This window comes from Cetorhinus maximus, chromosome 1 (genome assembly GCF_964194155.1).
Source record: "Cetorhinus maximus chromosome 1, sCetMax3.hap1.1, whole genome shotgun sequence".
Taxonomy (NCBI): domain Eukaryota; kingdom Metazoa; phylum Chordata; class Chondrichthyes; order Lamniformes; family Cetorhinidae; genus Cetorhinus; species Cetorhinus maximus.
The window spans coordinates 26,040,940-26,056,971 of NC_135879.1; the positions used below are offsets into that span (position 1 = coordinate 26,040,940).

The following is a 16,032-nucleotide window of genomic DNA, read 5'->3' on the forward strand; positions in this document are numbered from 1 at the left end:
AGAAATATTTTCACTTTACAACAAAAACCCCAGAGCATAGTTTTGACCAGATTCTGTACTCAAGGTGTGTTGTGATTATGCCTGATCCATTTACAACGAAATTTAAAAGGGCCAGCTGCCATGACAACCCTGAATATAATTATCTATGCACGCCACAGAATAATTCATGCAGTGGGACTGTTTGTTGCAACTTAATTGTTGACATTTAGATAATGAAGAATTCATTTGGAGCTTGGGAAATACGGCTATTGAATTGGAGCTGGATGTGATTAATTGTCAATTAGTTAAAGCCCAACAGGGAATATTCTACACCTTGTCATCTTTTGCTAGCAGGCCTATGCATGCCCTTTAGATCTGGGAGATTGAAAAGCTACATCTGTTTCTTTTCATATGTCTTCCCAGTAGGCAGCAAAGCACAGAAATCTGCCATTACCTATGTGATCGATTGTGGGGTCAGATTTTGGGGGAAGTCTAATTGAACTATGACCATACAAGAATTAATGATAGGTTGGCGATTGTCATTTTTTGATAGCAGAGATATGAGGGAAGGAGAGTAAATTTGCTGCTACCCTTACATCAAGTTGGCATATTGCTGGGTGGCTTTCTTGCGCCACTATAGAATCCAGCCCAGCAGGCTGGAACAAGGCCAAAACAAGAATTCTCATCAGCTGAGAGCTTTGCAAAAGCCCAGGAACTTGCATAGACATAAGAGGTGTCCCAATAGTTTGTTTATCCTACCTTTGGTGCAATACTCTTGTTCTCATTTGCTGGCAGTGTAACAAGGTGGGTGTTGCTGATGTGTGCTCACTGGCACAATGCACAAGCCCTGCATATATAAGTTACCCCACCTCTATAATTTCGGGCAAAGTGTGGGCCTCACAACTCAATGGACTTTGGGACTGCTAGGCTGCCCTTCCATCTACAGGACAAACCTATAATCCTGTTTGATATCAGCTTGTTGTTGAAATGGCAAACACAAATAGCTACAGAATTACTGAATTAGTAATACTAATAATCATAAGTTTAGAAATGGCTTCCATTGTTATTATACCAATACCTTCTTGTCAATATGAAACATTTTCAGCTGTTAACTGGAGTGAAAGTGGCAGTGTCACTTCAGACTCAGGCCCCAATACGGTTCCTAAATGTATTGAAGCCAAGTTTTTTTTTAATCATTCATAGGATGTGGGCATAGCTGGCTGGGCCAGCATTTATTGCCCATCCCTAGTTGCCCTTGAGAAGGTGGTGGTGAGCTGCCTTCTTGAACCACTGCAGTTCCTGTGGTCCCACAGTGCTGTTAGGAAGGGAGTTCCAGGATTTTGACCCAGCAACAGTGAAGGAACGGCGATATATTTCCAAGTCAGATGGTGAGTGACTTGGAGGGAAACTTCCAGATGGTGGTGTTCCCATCTATCTATTGCCCTTGTCCTTCTAGATGCTAGTGGCCGTGGGTGTGGAAGGTGCTGTCGAAGGAGCCTTGGTGAATTCCTGCATTGCATCCTGTAGATGGTACGCACTGCTGCCGCTGTGCGTCGGTGGTGGAGGGAGTGAATGTGATGCCAATCAAGCGGGCTGCTTTGTCCTAGACAGTGTCAAGCTTCTTGAATGTTGTGGCAGCTGCACTCATCCAGGCAAGTAGAGAGTACTCTATCACACTCCTGACCTGTGCCTTGTGGACGATGGTGGACAAGTTTTGGAGGGTCAGGAGGTGAGTTAGTCATCGCACGGTTCCTAGCCTCTGACCTGCTCCTGTAGTCATAGTATTTATATGGCTAATCTAGCTCAGTTTCTGGTCAATGGCAACCCCCAGGATATTGATAGTGGGGGATTCAGTGATGGTAATGCCACTGAACATCAAGAGGCAATGGTTGGATTCTCTCTTGTTCGAGATGGTAATTTCCTGGCACTTGTGTGGCACGAATATTACTTGCCATTTGTCAACGCAAGCCTGGATTTGTCCAGGTCTTGCTGCGTTTGGACATGGATTGCTTCAGTATCTGAGGAGTCAAGAATGGTGCTGAACATTGTGCAACCATCAGCGAACATCCCCACTTCTGACCTTATGTTGGAAGGAAGGTCATTGATGAAGCAGCTGAAGATGGCTGAGCTGAGGACACTACCCTGAGGAATTCCTGCAGTGATGTCCTGGAGCTGAGATGACTGACTTCCAGCAACCACAACCATCTTCCTTTGTGCTAGGTATGACTCCAACCAGCAAAGAGTTTTCCCCCTGATTCCCATTGACTTCAGTTTTGCTAGGGCTCCTTGATGCCACACTCAGTCAAATGCTGCCTTGATGTCAAGGGCAGTCACTCTCACCTCACCTCAGAAGTTCAGCTCTTTTGTCCATGTTTGAACCAAGGCTGTAATGAGGTCGGGAGCTGAGTGGCCGTGGCGGAACCCAAACTGAGTGTCAGTGAGCAGGTTATTGCTAAGCAAGTATCGCTTGAAAGCACTGTTGATGACCCCTTCCATTACTTTACTGATGATTGAGGGTAGACTGATGGGGCAGTAATTGGCTGGGTTGGATTTGTCCTTATTTTTGTGTACAGGACATACATGGGCAATTTTCCACATAGCTGGGTAGATGCCAGTGTTGTAGCTGTGCTGGAACAGGTTGGCTAGGGACGCGGCACGTTCTGGAGCCCAAACCTTCAGTACTATTGCTGGAATGTTATCAGGGCCCATAGCCTTTGCAGTATCCAGTGCCTTCAGCCGTTTCCTGATATCACATGGAGTGAATCAAATTGGCTGAAGACTGGCATCTGTGATGCTGGGGACCTCCGGAGGAGGCCAAGATGGATCACCCACTCGGCACTTCTGGCTGAAGGTTGCAGCAAATATTTTAGCCTGATCTTTTGCACTGATTTTCTGGGCTCTCCATCATTGAGGATGGGGATATATTGGGCAAAATTTTGCCCTTAATGGGTGGGCGGGCCCCACTGGCTCGGCGGCAGGCGGGCAGCCGATCACTGCCACCGAAACGGGCCCCGCCGCCATTTTAAGTGGGCGGGCCAATTAAGGCCCACCCAGCAGCCTGCCCGACAGGAAGCGCTATGTGTTTCCTGTGTGGGGGGGGAGGGATTCCCCAACTGTCAAAGTGTGCTCTTTCGTGCATGCACGTGAAAGAACGCACACCTCCCTGAGACTAAATGCTGTCTCAGGGAGATCACTGACAGCGTTTTAAATATCAAAAATAGAAAAATCAATAAATTATTAACATGTCCCCCTCATGTGACAATGTCACACGAGATGGGACATGTTAATAAATATGACTAAAACTTTACTGAACTTATTAAAAACAGACATGAAACCTCATCCCGCCAGTGGATGAGGTTTCATGATTTTTCAGAAGCCCGTTGGGGCTCCTGGCCTGTCCATCAGCCTTAAGGTTGGACGGGCGGGGCCTTTAATTATTTTAATTGTTTTAATTACCCTGTCAATGGCCTCAATTGGCCTTGACAGGTCGGCGGGCGAACATCTGATTTTGCTGTCAATATTTAAATGGGGTGGGATGACGTCGGGGGTCTCGCCCAATGTTATCTCGCGTTATTTTCACGTCGGCGAGCAGGACCCGCCCCCAACTCGCCGACAGAAAAATTCACGTCATTGTAATGTGAGGAAATTTCACACAGTTTGCGCTTTGCATTGTATTTAGTTTAACTCCAGTTTAACCATATGTTTACTGATGACTCCCCATTTATAACCACATGCATTTCCAAATCCTTGTTCTTATTTAAAAATCCTCGCATGGCTTTGCTCCATCCTACCTTTGCAGCTTCCTCTATCTCAACATCCCAGCTTGCACTGTTCATTGTTGCAACTCTCTGCTTCATCGGGGGGAATCGTCCTAGATTTGCACTAAGTGCGGTCGCGGGCGGGTAAAACGATGTTCATGCTTGGGAACATCAGGAAGGGATGTCCGCTGCACTCCTCAGATTGCAAGGCACGATGGAGGAGTCCATCCGCCTTCAGGCTGAGGTGATAGCGCCAGCATGCTAATGCACCAAGGTCAATACTGGTAGGATGGCGGCCGCCATGGAGACCATGGTCCAGGACATCGATCCTGCACTGCCGCGTGAGCTGAACTCCATCGCTCACACCATAGTTGACCTCCAACAGTGTGTACACACGAGGGGTGTGAGGCAGCTTGATATCACTCCACTTACCCCTTCTCCTCAAGGTGTCAGCCAGGGGCCCTTGGGCATGCATAGGGAGGAGGGTCAACAGGAGTGTCTGGCCCATCCAAATCCCCTCTTTCTGTGACCTCAGCAGCTCCAGCTCCACAGGCTGAGGAGGGTGCCACTGCCACACAGGACCCTGAATGCAGGCCAAGCCCCTCCGGGTCTTGGCCCTCCAGAGGATGCTCGCCAAGGTCATCACGGACAGGGAGTAGCAGTCAGCAGGCTGCCTCCACCACCACTGTGGATGGCCGGGGAGCAGCATGGACCTCATGGATGCATTTGTGGGTGGAGGCTTGTGATATCCTACAGAGGTCACCTGTGGAGCCCTGAAAGGAGCCACTGAGTGCCACAGCCACTTCCACAGCCACTGGCAGTGGACGCCCCCTCGTGGCGCCAAATCCTGCAGTAGCTGGCAGATGCGAGTGAACATTTCCCTAGACATGCGCAGTCTTTAGCAACTGGTTCTCATTCACCTGCAGGAACTAAGCACCAACCAGCATCGACTCGCTGTGGCTCTTCGGCGGTGTGTGCGGGAGCCCCAGCCATCCCGTCTTCCAGAGGGTGCTGCCCCTCCCTCTGAACAGCCAGGCGCCTAACTCACTCTCTTCTTTGTATGTCACGAGCATACAGCTAGCTCACCAGGCTCCATGATCCTGATGTACTCCTCCTGCAGGATGAAAGAGAGAGACAGGCGGGTTAGCATGGGTGTACTAAGAACCTGTCTTGGTTAAGTCTGAAGGCCCCCTCAACACATCCCGGAGAGAGTGCTGGCCACCACTTGGATGGCAAGAGTTTAGTGCTCTGCATGGCTGCCTGAAACCCCACCGACCTCCACCCGACCCCACATTGGTGGCAGCTTCGCCCACTGGACTGCACGCTGTGCTCTCAGCTCAGGCGCAGGCATTCTCCTAACCCGCATTGCAAGGCTGCACTGTTAGCTTGAACCATGGGGGAGACTGGTCCAAACCGGGATGATGACAATGCAAAGGGGTTGTGAGCACCTCCACCAGTGACTGCTCCATGGCCAGCTTCAGCGAGGAGGTTGTACAACGTGCGCAGTTGTCCAACTGTTCTGCAGTCCACGAAAATGCTCATTACTTTGCAGTCTGTGTCCGAAGGTTGAAAAGCTCTGGAGCTTTTGGTAGCACTTTGATTCCTCTGCATTGCTTGAGTGGGCAGATAAGCTAGAGGCCCGACTCCAATAATATCAATGTGGCTGCACCTGAACTGTCTCAGCTGCAGAGGAATGGCCACCTTATACAAGGTTTCACTAATGTGTGGGCGCCTCCCAAACCCAACCCCCCCAACCTCGCACGTACTTGTGCGCTACCTTCAACCGCAGGGCAGCCCTTGCCCCCGCCCCCGCTATACGTACCCCAACCATGAAGTCCAGGAGGTGACCTGGTTAAGCGCTCCGCAACTTTACTGTGTACTCGCCTCTGAGTTCCCCTCAAATTGCAGCTGGAGGTATGTGGAAGTAGTGAGGGGTGCAGGTGAGGCTGGCTTGATTGGTAAGCGTGTGAGGATGAGGTGGGGAGTATCTGCATAAGGCATGAATCACATGTGCTTGTGAATGCTGCTGAATGAATGACAGGGTATTGTGAAGCTGGAGAACCTGGTGGTGTGGTGGGTATGACAGGAAGGTGCATTCACTGACATTGACTACCCGCATGAGGTCATTAGACCTCATGTAGCATGGCTGCCAGGTTCTTGCATCCAGACTCTGGGAGTTGACCTTCCTGGCCATCTGCCCCCACTGCTTTCTGAGAGTGGTCCTTTAGGGTCCCCTGGCCACCTCTGGGACCATGGTCTGTCCACCTGTCCACCTGTACCACTAATGCCTCCAGCATTGAATCAGTTAGTGTTGATCCTCCCGCTCTGTACAGATCTCAAGGACAACTCCCCGGAACAGAGATCAGCATTGGTAGAACACCAGCTGTGATTATTTGGATGAGGTGGGTGCACAAATTTTGCATGTCTCCCACCTCGATCTGGACAGGCAAAGGCACATTGTGAATCATGATCAGACCCACATCCAAAAATCAGGACAAATAAATCTCTAGGTTTAGGTTTGATTTGTCCCATTTAACCTCTGTAGCCTGATTTTAACTTGGGACGGGATTCAGGCAAGTGGTGTCTGAAGCGAGAGGCAAAAACTCCCGACTTCAGCAGTGCAAGACCTGTTGTGATTTTAATTCTCAAAACTCTTCTGTAAGCTGCTGAATGTTGAATGGCAGGAGGCCACTGGGTAGGACTGAAGTTAAGTCGGGTGGGGGAGTGTTGGGGTGAGGTGCGGGAGGGTGGGAGTGCTTTAGTAATGTTTCAAGATTGGGAGTCGGGGTACCTGAGACACTCGAGGTCCAAAGTTTCACGTGTAGCCCAGCGGAGCACTCTTACTCCTCCTGGTGCCAGGGGGAAATGTAAAATGCCTCCTTCGGCCTCTTTGTTTCACCTGGCTGGAAAGTCACAATGCTTTCCCCTCTCAGGTCACTTGTTAAAATAGCATTCGGGGTCTGATTATGGCATCAGAGCCAATCTTCATATTTATAGAAGGGCCCTGTTCCAGCAGATGCCCTTCCCTTAAAATTAAGGACTGAAGGGAAGGTGGCAGGACAATGGCAGGTAAATCCCCTGCTGATTTTAACTGCTCATCTGCTGATTTCCGTGAGGTAGGCGGGGTTAAAATTGCCCCTTATAATCCTGAGATGGTTGCTGAGATTTGATGCCCTGTATCATATCCCCTAATTTGATAGTGCATTCATGCTGTATTTATGCGGAGATCTATTTAGCTGTTGGTTCTCATGGGTGGGAGAAAATAATTTGATGAGCAAACTTACAGTAATTCAGACATTAGAATTTCTGTTCACCTGTTATTTTGGCCAAGGCTTCAAGCTGAACCATTGGGGGATCTTTAGGTGTTGAGTGTCAATTCTGCTCCCTAGTATTCTTAATTGCCCACTGTTAAAATATTACGAGTAACGCCATTGAATAAGTTCTGTCTATAGTAAAAAGTGAAATTTGCAGTCAGAAAGTTCACCATTTACTCAGGGTGCTTGGTCAAAGTACACTTTAAGTTTCAATCAATTAAATGCATGTGGTTCAGAACAGCATAGGTTTGATTCCCATTCCAGCTAAGACTTAAGACCTGCTTCCTCACCATGTCCCTAAGAGTGGAAGGCAATGGCAAGCCACCACTGACAAAAACTGCCAAGGAAATGGCTCAGGATGAAGGGTCAATCAGCCTTTGGGCAGAGCACACATGAATGAATGTGTGAGACAAAATGTAGTGTGACAGTCATCATCTACTAGGATACACAGGTTTGGGAACATTTTGATCAGGTCAGTTCAGTGGCATATACACCTCTGAGATAGTGAGCTAGCTGTACAAGAAAGTCAATTTACTCATTGTCTCCCAACAATTTACAAGCAAACAGAAAGAAAGAAATTTGTATAGTGGATTTGAGCACTAGCAAAAAGGCATTTGATTAAACCAAACACTTCAATGATTAAAATGCAATGCAACAAATGTTACTGATCAGAATACAACTGTCTTGTGATTCCCATGGGGCAAACAAAGAACCAAATTTACCAAATGACCCCAACAAAAACCCAGTGGACAAGATTTCATTTTTATAACTTTTACTTTAACAATCAAACCGAAATCAACATAAACCAAACCGAAATCAACATAAACCAAACATGAATGAACAGGCAAATCACAGTCAATATATATTACAAATAGCACATTAAAGAGCGGATACAACAAAGATAGATCTCACTGGTTAACTGGGCACTTTACTCAGCATATATGGCACCAGTTTCAGCTACAAAGTCCTTCAAAGCTCTCATCTGCAGGAGTTCGAATTCCAGCTTCTCTCTGAGGATTTAGCCACTAATTCTCATCAACAGCAGCTCACAACCAGCCCAAGTTCCACGAGCAGTCTCTTTACCACAGTGACGTACTTTTCCAGAACCTCCTTGGCTCTGTTCATGACAATCTTGTTGATGTGGATCCACCAGCTATGTCCAAACCCTCAGTGACAACCCCTGTGCACTGTATGGCCAGGTAGTAAATTACTTCAAGGGACAGAAACAATTGCAGCAATCCTGGTGTTTGTCTATTGCCAGGTCCTGGGTCTAGCCTTCGTGTTCTTCAGCCTACATGCACTGTACCACCGGGTGATCCGAGCTCAGAGGGCCCTGTGTCTTTTATCTGGTTTCACCCAGCTTCAGATTCAGTTTTAGTTTTATCTCCCTAGAAAGCTTGAAGGTTCAGTTTTCCTTTCGGTTTGGGTCTGGTCCAAAAAAATACAAGCTTTAAAACCAGGCTCAGTGCACCCAACAGAACATTCGACAAGTCATTTGTTCGAACAGCAGTTCGCATATGATCCCCCACCTGTCCCGCAAACCATAATTTCATCACAACTGAACAACCATTATGATTACAGAGCAATTAAAGGCAATTGTTTATATTACATATGAATACACTAAATGCATAATACATAACACATAACAATGGTTGCAATACAACTGAGCACAATTAAAATTATAACAGTACAGATAAATTCACATAATGATCATACTATAACTAAATAAATCGAATATGGTTATAGAACAACTGAACAAGATTAATAATAATAGTGTATTTGAACATGTAACTAATTATAAAATAATTGAACATAAAATAATTATATGATATTACTTATTATTACATATTATTCATTACAATATGGCAGAATTCACAAAATTACAAGTACAATACAATGGACACAGATTAATAGCACAAACATCTGTTATGCACAGGATATTTAATTATACCCTATACATTATTAAAATATAATGTTTTCTGATAATTAAACACAATGCAACAATACTTGCTAGAAAAAGCATGTTTTTGTATTGCAGGGCTTTAGAATATTCTGCTATTAAAAAATGTTCAACATTATATTTTGTTTCAGAAATATACCTCTTGCTATCTGCATATCAATGGCAGTTGTCACAGTCGGATATGTATTAACAAATGTGGCCTATTTTGCCGTAATGAGTCCTGAGGAGCTTTTGGCCTCTGAAGCAGTAGCTGTGGTGAGTAATATAGACTTTAATGAAATTTATGTGAAAGAGCCTGATGGTATTTTGAAATGTAGAGTATACTTCAGTTTACAAATGGTTACAAACAAACTGGATTACCAACAATCTTCTGAAATTCTCTTCAAATACAGACAGAAGCTGACTTAGTTAAATAAGACCATATGCAAAATATTAGTGATCAATCTTCCATGTTTTCTGCAGTATTATGGGTTGCTAACACAGCCTGCAGTTCAAGGTACCGTGTGAATGAGGCGGGAGGAAATACTCTGAAAATAGAGTTGGTACTCTGGAAAGATGATATCAAGTAAATTAAAAACCCACCCCCATTGTGATCATGAGAATAGAGTTTGGTTGACATGGCCACAGGGAGTGATATGTCACATTTACAGGTGGATTCTACAACAGTGGGTGCCCAGTGAGCTGAAGCACAACAGGCACCTGTTCCCTGTACCACAAATGAAGAAACATGAGGCCTGTAACTTGCAGTGTGACCCATTGCAGCTAGCAAGTACAAAGGCTATCATCGCCTGCACCAAGTTGGACGCTATGCTCAATGATTTTAATCCAGCTGGAGCACTGAGCAGGCATTTTTGTGATTTATGTTGAAGGGCAGGCCACATGGTTTTAAAACAAATTCCAGCCTCCAACAGCCTTAGCACACTTGCCTTCCATATCCCTGGTGTCTCCCACCCAGCCTAAATATTTCCCAGTGTACAATAGGCAGCCCTGCAGTAAAAAGTGCACACATAAGCTCTCCATATATTGTCCAAGGAGATCAATTCATTTATATGCAGAGCACACTGCAGCGACAAAATGCCGGTGTGATACACAGAGGGTATAATGTCAATGCTATTGAGTTCCCAAAATCAACTCCGTCATTATTAGGGGAAAGCACTAAGCTGGAGAAAGGATCATCACTCAATTCTTTCCAGGCAACAGATTACTGAATGATCCACTGCTACTCGGGCCCCTGCTCACTCCAACAGACACAAGATAGAAAGAGTACATACGTCTTTCATTTTGATGAGCGTGTCATTCCCAACGGCCAAAAAAATCTTCTTATAGAAGTAGAATATTAATGAGAAAAGCAAAAAACTGCAGATTCTGGAAATCCAAAACAAAAACAAAAATACCTGGAAAAACTGGTATGGCAGCATCTGCGGAGAGAAACACAGTTGACGTTTCGAGTCCGCTTATATTTCACCCCTCTTCTATTTTTACTTAGTTCTGTTGAAGAGTCATTCGGACTCGAAATCCCGTGTTCCTCTGCGCAGATGCTGCCAGACCTGCTGAGTTTTTCCAGGTATTTTTGTTTTTGTTTAAAACATTAATGAAATGGATGAACTTTATCTCTGGGGAGTAAGTTAAATTATACCTCCTTCCCTTCCTCTCTTTAGGTCACCCCGTGCTGCATACCCAGAAGGAAAATACAGTAAAAACTGGGAAATAAGAAAACTGGTCCGAACTGCTCTTGTATAACTTAAAATGGAACACCAGTAAAACTGGGAAATAAGAATACTGGTCCGAGCTGTTATTTTGCCTCCTGGGTGTGCAGCACGGGGTGACCTAAAGAGAGGAAGGAGAGAAGGTACAATTTAACTTACTCCCCAAAGATAAAGTTCATCCATCTCATTAATATTCAACTTCCGTAAGAAGATTTTATTGGCTGCTGCGAATGACATGCTCATCAAAATGAAAGATGTGTGTACTCTTTCGATCTTTTGTCCTCTCTATCAGCATTAAGCTCATCCAGGTCAGGTATATCAGGGATTTGATGCAGAGTAAAAACTCCCTCCACTCTAAGCGTGAATTTAACTGCAATTCGAAGAAGCACCTTGTGCACCATTGTGAACTTTTCCATTTCACATACCCCTTATGCCCTCACTAAATAAAATTGCTTGTTATGCACTGCTGAAATGCAGACAGCTTTGACTGTGCTCTCAAGCCCACTTGGGACTAGTTTGAAACTGCCCTAATGTTCTATCTTTATAACTAGTACAGAGGGGAGACGTCTGCTGCAGATCCTGGAGTGGATTGAAGCCTGGTCACAAAAGGTGACGGGACATTTGGCCGCCTAGCTCACAGAAGTACTTTGATATTCCGCGGCATGGCTGACAAGGTCCAATTTAGGGGGGAAAAAAAGCTTCCCAGCTTATTATTCTGTGTTGCACTGTGTTCTATTTTGGGCCAATGCGGTCCTGTGAATTTAATATTTTGTCCCTACTCAGGAGGTCTTCAGGATGGCAAAGGAAATATTCTACATAAATCGCATGAAGCGAATACTCAACAAACAGCTCTCAAATGCAGAATTTATTGCACTCACGAGAAATACCTTAATAAATCACTTGGAATTTCACCACATAAGATAATCGAGCCTTCTTCACTGAAGGAATCAATTCTACAGAGTCTTTTACGGACTATTTATTTATAGAAATATATATGTACTGATGTTTACACATTTATAATAATAGATTAACTCCTTTTAAAGGTTGACATTTCGCTAGAGACCAGTGTGGTATTTGTCTATGTAAACAGCCAATAGACAAATCTCCACAATGGCACGGCCAATTTTTCCATTGACTAGCTGAACTCTACAGATCAGGAAAGTTCCAGGTTTGATCCCCAGTTCATGCTGTGTCATATGACTGCATTCTTGATAGCATTAAGGATTGGTCTCAGTGCCTGAGCAGCAATTCAGCATTATCAGGAGAAGGGAGGGGGAAGTGCTAAAAGAAAAGCAACCACTTTGCATTTGTAAAGATAAAGATGGGTTAATTGGTCCACGGTCAGCGTGGTCATTATGCTTCCAGCTAAATCTACGCACTTAAGCAGCACATGCTGAGGTTTCACCATTTATTTTCGAGGTTTTGGCCTGTCTCCTGTGGACGTTATAACAGGAGGCCAGGAAAACTCCCAGAGAACCTTTCTAAAATAATCTGTATTTAAAGATGTTCCTATTGAGCATGCTGAATGTGTACACTGGTACTGTTGAGACTGTACTTATTAAGTATAAACTTACTAAGTGTTTATGTGTTTAAAAAATATGCACTCAGTGCATGGTTGCCAGCAATATTTGCAAAATATATTGTTCCTTAGTTTATATTTTTGAAGTATGTTTTAGCGAAGAGCATACTTATTAAGTGCACAGCTGTTAATTGATACTTTTTGAGATTATATATATCTACCTGCATACCAGTTTATTATAGAGTGGAGCTTTTCCATCCCGCCCATGGCAGGTTTCGTAGTGGGTGGGAGCGGAGAATCCAATGGCAGGCAAAAAAGTCAGAAATTCACCGTCGTAAGAAGGGCTTGCAATTCTCCCGATGGTGGGTTTATGGCAGGTCAGATAGCCCCCGACTAGTGGCGCGAACGCCATTTTCATTCATTAACATCTCACGAAAGCACATTGAAACAGCTGCTCGCTGAAATCTTGTCACGCCTTTCAATCTTGCATCACACCCGTGGGAAATCACGTCAGCCTCAAACCCGTTTGAAAAGGGGTGGCGTGCACAAGTCGGACCTCAGTTCACTGGTAACTTCGAGGCGAGTGCAACATACACAGCCTACCTGCCATAGCTCTGCGCCGGTCTTGTTGAGATGAACACGGCACTGCTGGGGCTGTAGGGTTGGTCTGCTCCTTCTCTTTGCCTACATTGCCCTGAAGAACACCATTGTGCTGTGGTATTCATGCAGGCCTCCACTTTCAGAAACTAGCACTTCAACCGGGGGTGGGCTGGGAGATGAGGGTCGGGTTGATGAACACCAAGTGGGCAATGGGGAGGGAAGATTATGGAATGGCAGTGAGGGGGAAGGGCAAATAAGAGGGGACATTTCTGCGGTCGCCCTCTAACTTTTTGTTGCCACAGGAGTCTGCTTAGAAAGAAAGTAGGAAGACCTCCTTGCGATGAAAGCCACTGAAAGCCAATGACTTCATTAGTACTGTTAAAGGGCTACTCAGAACTCAGTGGCTTCACATCACAGTTGCTGAATCTCAAGAGTAACACATAGGAATTTAGAATTTGGGAAAGCAGGCAATAGCGAAGGAGGCACAGCTGTATCTTATATGGCATTCCAGCAATGAAGGCCTGTCACGTGCTTGGAAATATATCACGTTCCTTCACTGTTGCTGGGTCAAAATCCTGGAACTCCCTCCCTAACTGCACTGTGGGTGTGCCTACACCACATGGACTGCAGCGGTTCAAGAAGGCAGCTCACCACCACCTTCTCGAGGGCAATTAGGGATGGGCAATAAATGCAGGCCTAGCCAGCGAAGCCCACATCCCATAAATGAATTAAAAAACTGATTGGTCATTAATATGCCACATCAGAGATTGGAGCACAGAGATAGATTGGGTCACTCATCTCAATTAAACTGTAGCATCCCATGCAGGGCTTAAGATGTTACACATCTGCGATGCCATCTTGGTCACCTCAATGTGTGTGCTAGTGTCTCAGGGACAAGGCGGCATCAGCCACCATGCAAGTAGGGCAGGAAAAACTATGGACCCTTACAGTTTCCATACATTTCATCTTCTGATCAAGGGGCTTTCTTGCCCCTTGAATCATTAATGTCTTCAATTTTTCAGTTCAGAGAGAAGGCAAAAGCGCATGTGGATCCAGGGCTCAATGCTGCCTTTATCAGGGTCCTAATGCAATGGAGGAGATGAGGGAGGGAGAGGCGACTCCGTGTGTAGCACCAGCAGGAGGGACATGGTCAAGCAGAACCACAGCACAAACAGGAGGGTCAGGAAGAGAGACCCAGACAATGGAGGTGACTCGCCAGACCTAGGGTTTATCATCCAAGAGTCTCCTATTTACAAATGAGCGAGAGGCACTGCCGTGCACGTCTGTGCTTGTCTCGAGCTCTGGTACATCACATATGCCACATTCTTTGTGAAGACCTGAGGCCACATGGAGTTGGAGGGTATCCCCGTGCCAGTGGCATTGAAGGTGGCCACAGTGCTCAATTTCTTTGCCTCTGGGCATTTCCAGGGATCAGCAGGGGACCTGTGAGGCATCCCTCAGTCCGCAACTCATCAATGCATAAAGGAGGTCAGAGATACCCTTTACAGGAAGGCCCATCATTTTGTCAGGTTTGCTCTGGACCAAGATAGCCAGGCTGCGAAATTAACCGGCTCCACCACCATCTCAGGCTTCTCAAGATTGCAAGATGCAATAGCCTGCACCATGTGGCTATACAGGCTCCATAGCAGCAGCCCCTAATGTTTATAAACCACAAGGGCTACCATTCCATCAATGTACAACTGGTGTGTGATCACTGGAAGCACAGACTGCACCTTTGTGCACCGTACCCTGGGAGTTGCCATGACTCCTACATCCTGAGTCACTCCCAGGTACCTGAGATTTTTGAGGGGCCATTACATCTGCAGGGATGGCTGCTTGGGGATAAGGGATACCCACTGAAACGCTGGCTGACGACACTGGTGCATTGCCCTCAGAATCATTCTTAGGAGAGGTACAACGCTGCTCACAGCTCCACATGCCCCCTCAGAGAGCAGAACATAGGGCTTCTGAAGATGCACTTCAGATACTTGGACCGCTCAGGTGGTTACTCCAATACACTCCCGACGGAGTTTCCCGCATCATCATAGTGTGCTGCGCCCTTCACAATCTGGCTATGAGGAGAGGTGACCCCCTGCCAGAGGATGAACTGGGGGAGGGCGAGAGCTCATCGGAAAACAAAGATCTGGACGCCCAGTCACCTCAGGAGGCCCCTGAGAGTCAGTATGAGTGCGTGAGAGATGTGCCTGTGATACGTTAATTGCTGACAGGTTCCAGGAAGAGTAAAGTTAAGTGAGGGAATATGGCCACATCTCTCCTAGCCCTCAATGCCATTCCCTTTCATCTCAGGGGATGTCCAACCACTTGCAGCGAGAACGAGTCCTGCATTCACACTTGCACGTTCTGGCCTCATGAATTGCCAGGCCATGATCTATGCTTTGGTCTATGAGACCCTGTGAGCGAGCACACTCTGGGAACTGAGAGTCCACTGAGGAACAAGAGCAATGCAGGAGAAGACTTGAAGCCTTCTCCACCATCTAATGATGCAAACTGTGACTGAGATGTGGATATGCCTAGGGATCTCCTCCTCCTGTGCATATCTTTTCTTCTGCCACTAACACTGAGGAGACACAAATGCCGATCGATTATAAATGCTGATGAGCTGCCCTTGCTCAATGGTGTTCCTTGAGGAAGGAGGGTTAGAAATGCCTATATCACACACTTCAAATAAAGATTTAAACACATCTCCCTGACATCACACAAGGGTGCGGAGACTAGTTCAACCGAGGTTGACATCATAGCAATGTGAATCTCACAGTGGGACACTGTCACTGAGTGGGAGGATGGCTGAACCTCGAAATAAGAGGATTCCACTGTACAAAAGTACAACGCCTTCAGTTGACAAAACATTCACATAACCATCAAATGTATTCACAAAAGAGCAATTTCTTTACATGTCTAGAACACCCATGACCCAAAAGTGACATCAATTTTTCTTAAGTTTCCTAACTCTACCACTACGCCTGGGTGCAGCCCTGATACCCACAGCAGAGGTAGAGACAGCCTGCTGACTGCTACGTCCTGATGTCTGAGATGACCTTGCTGGACATCCTCTGGTGGCCTGAGGCCTAGAAAAGGGCCTCCTGCTCAGGGACCGAAGCGCCTTGGGCAGCCTGAGAAGCTGGAGTGGATGGGGTCACAGGCAGAGGGGGCTGTGAGCGGTTGCACACCCTTGGAG

General features: G+C 46.1%; 1 protein-coding gene across 2 annotated transcripts in view; it reads left to right on the top strand.

The window, feature by feature from the left end:
- The window catches only part of slc7a11 (solute carrier family 7 member 11), a 209,194-nt gene that overhangs the window by 146,596 nt on the left and 46,566 nt on the right, over positions 1-16,032 (top strand). For both annotated transcript variants that reach the window (XM_078538653.1, XM_078538643.1), the window contains exon 7: positions 9,143-9,266. In XM_078538653.1, coding sequence (XP_078394779.1) covers positions 9,143-9,266 — 124 coding nt within the window. The remainder of the gene's footprint in view (positions 1-9,142; positions 9,267-16,032) is intronic.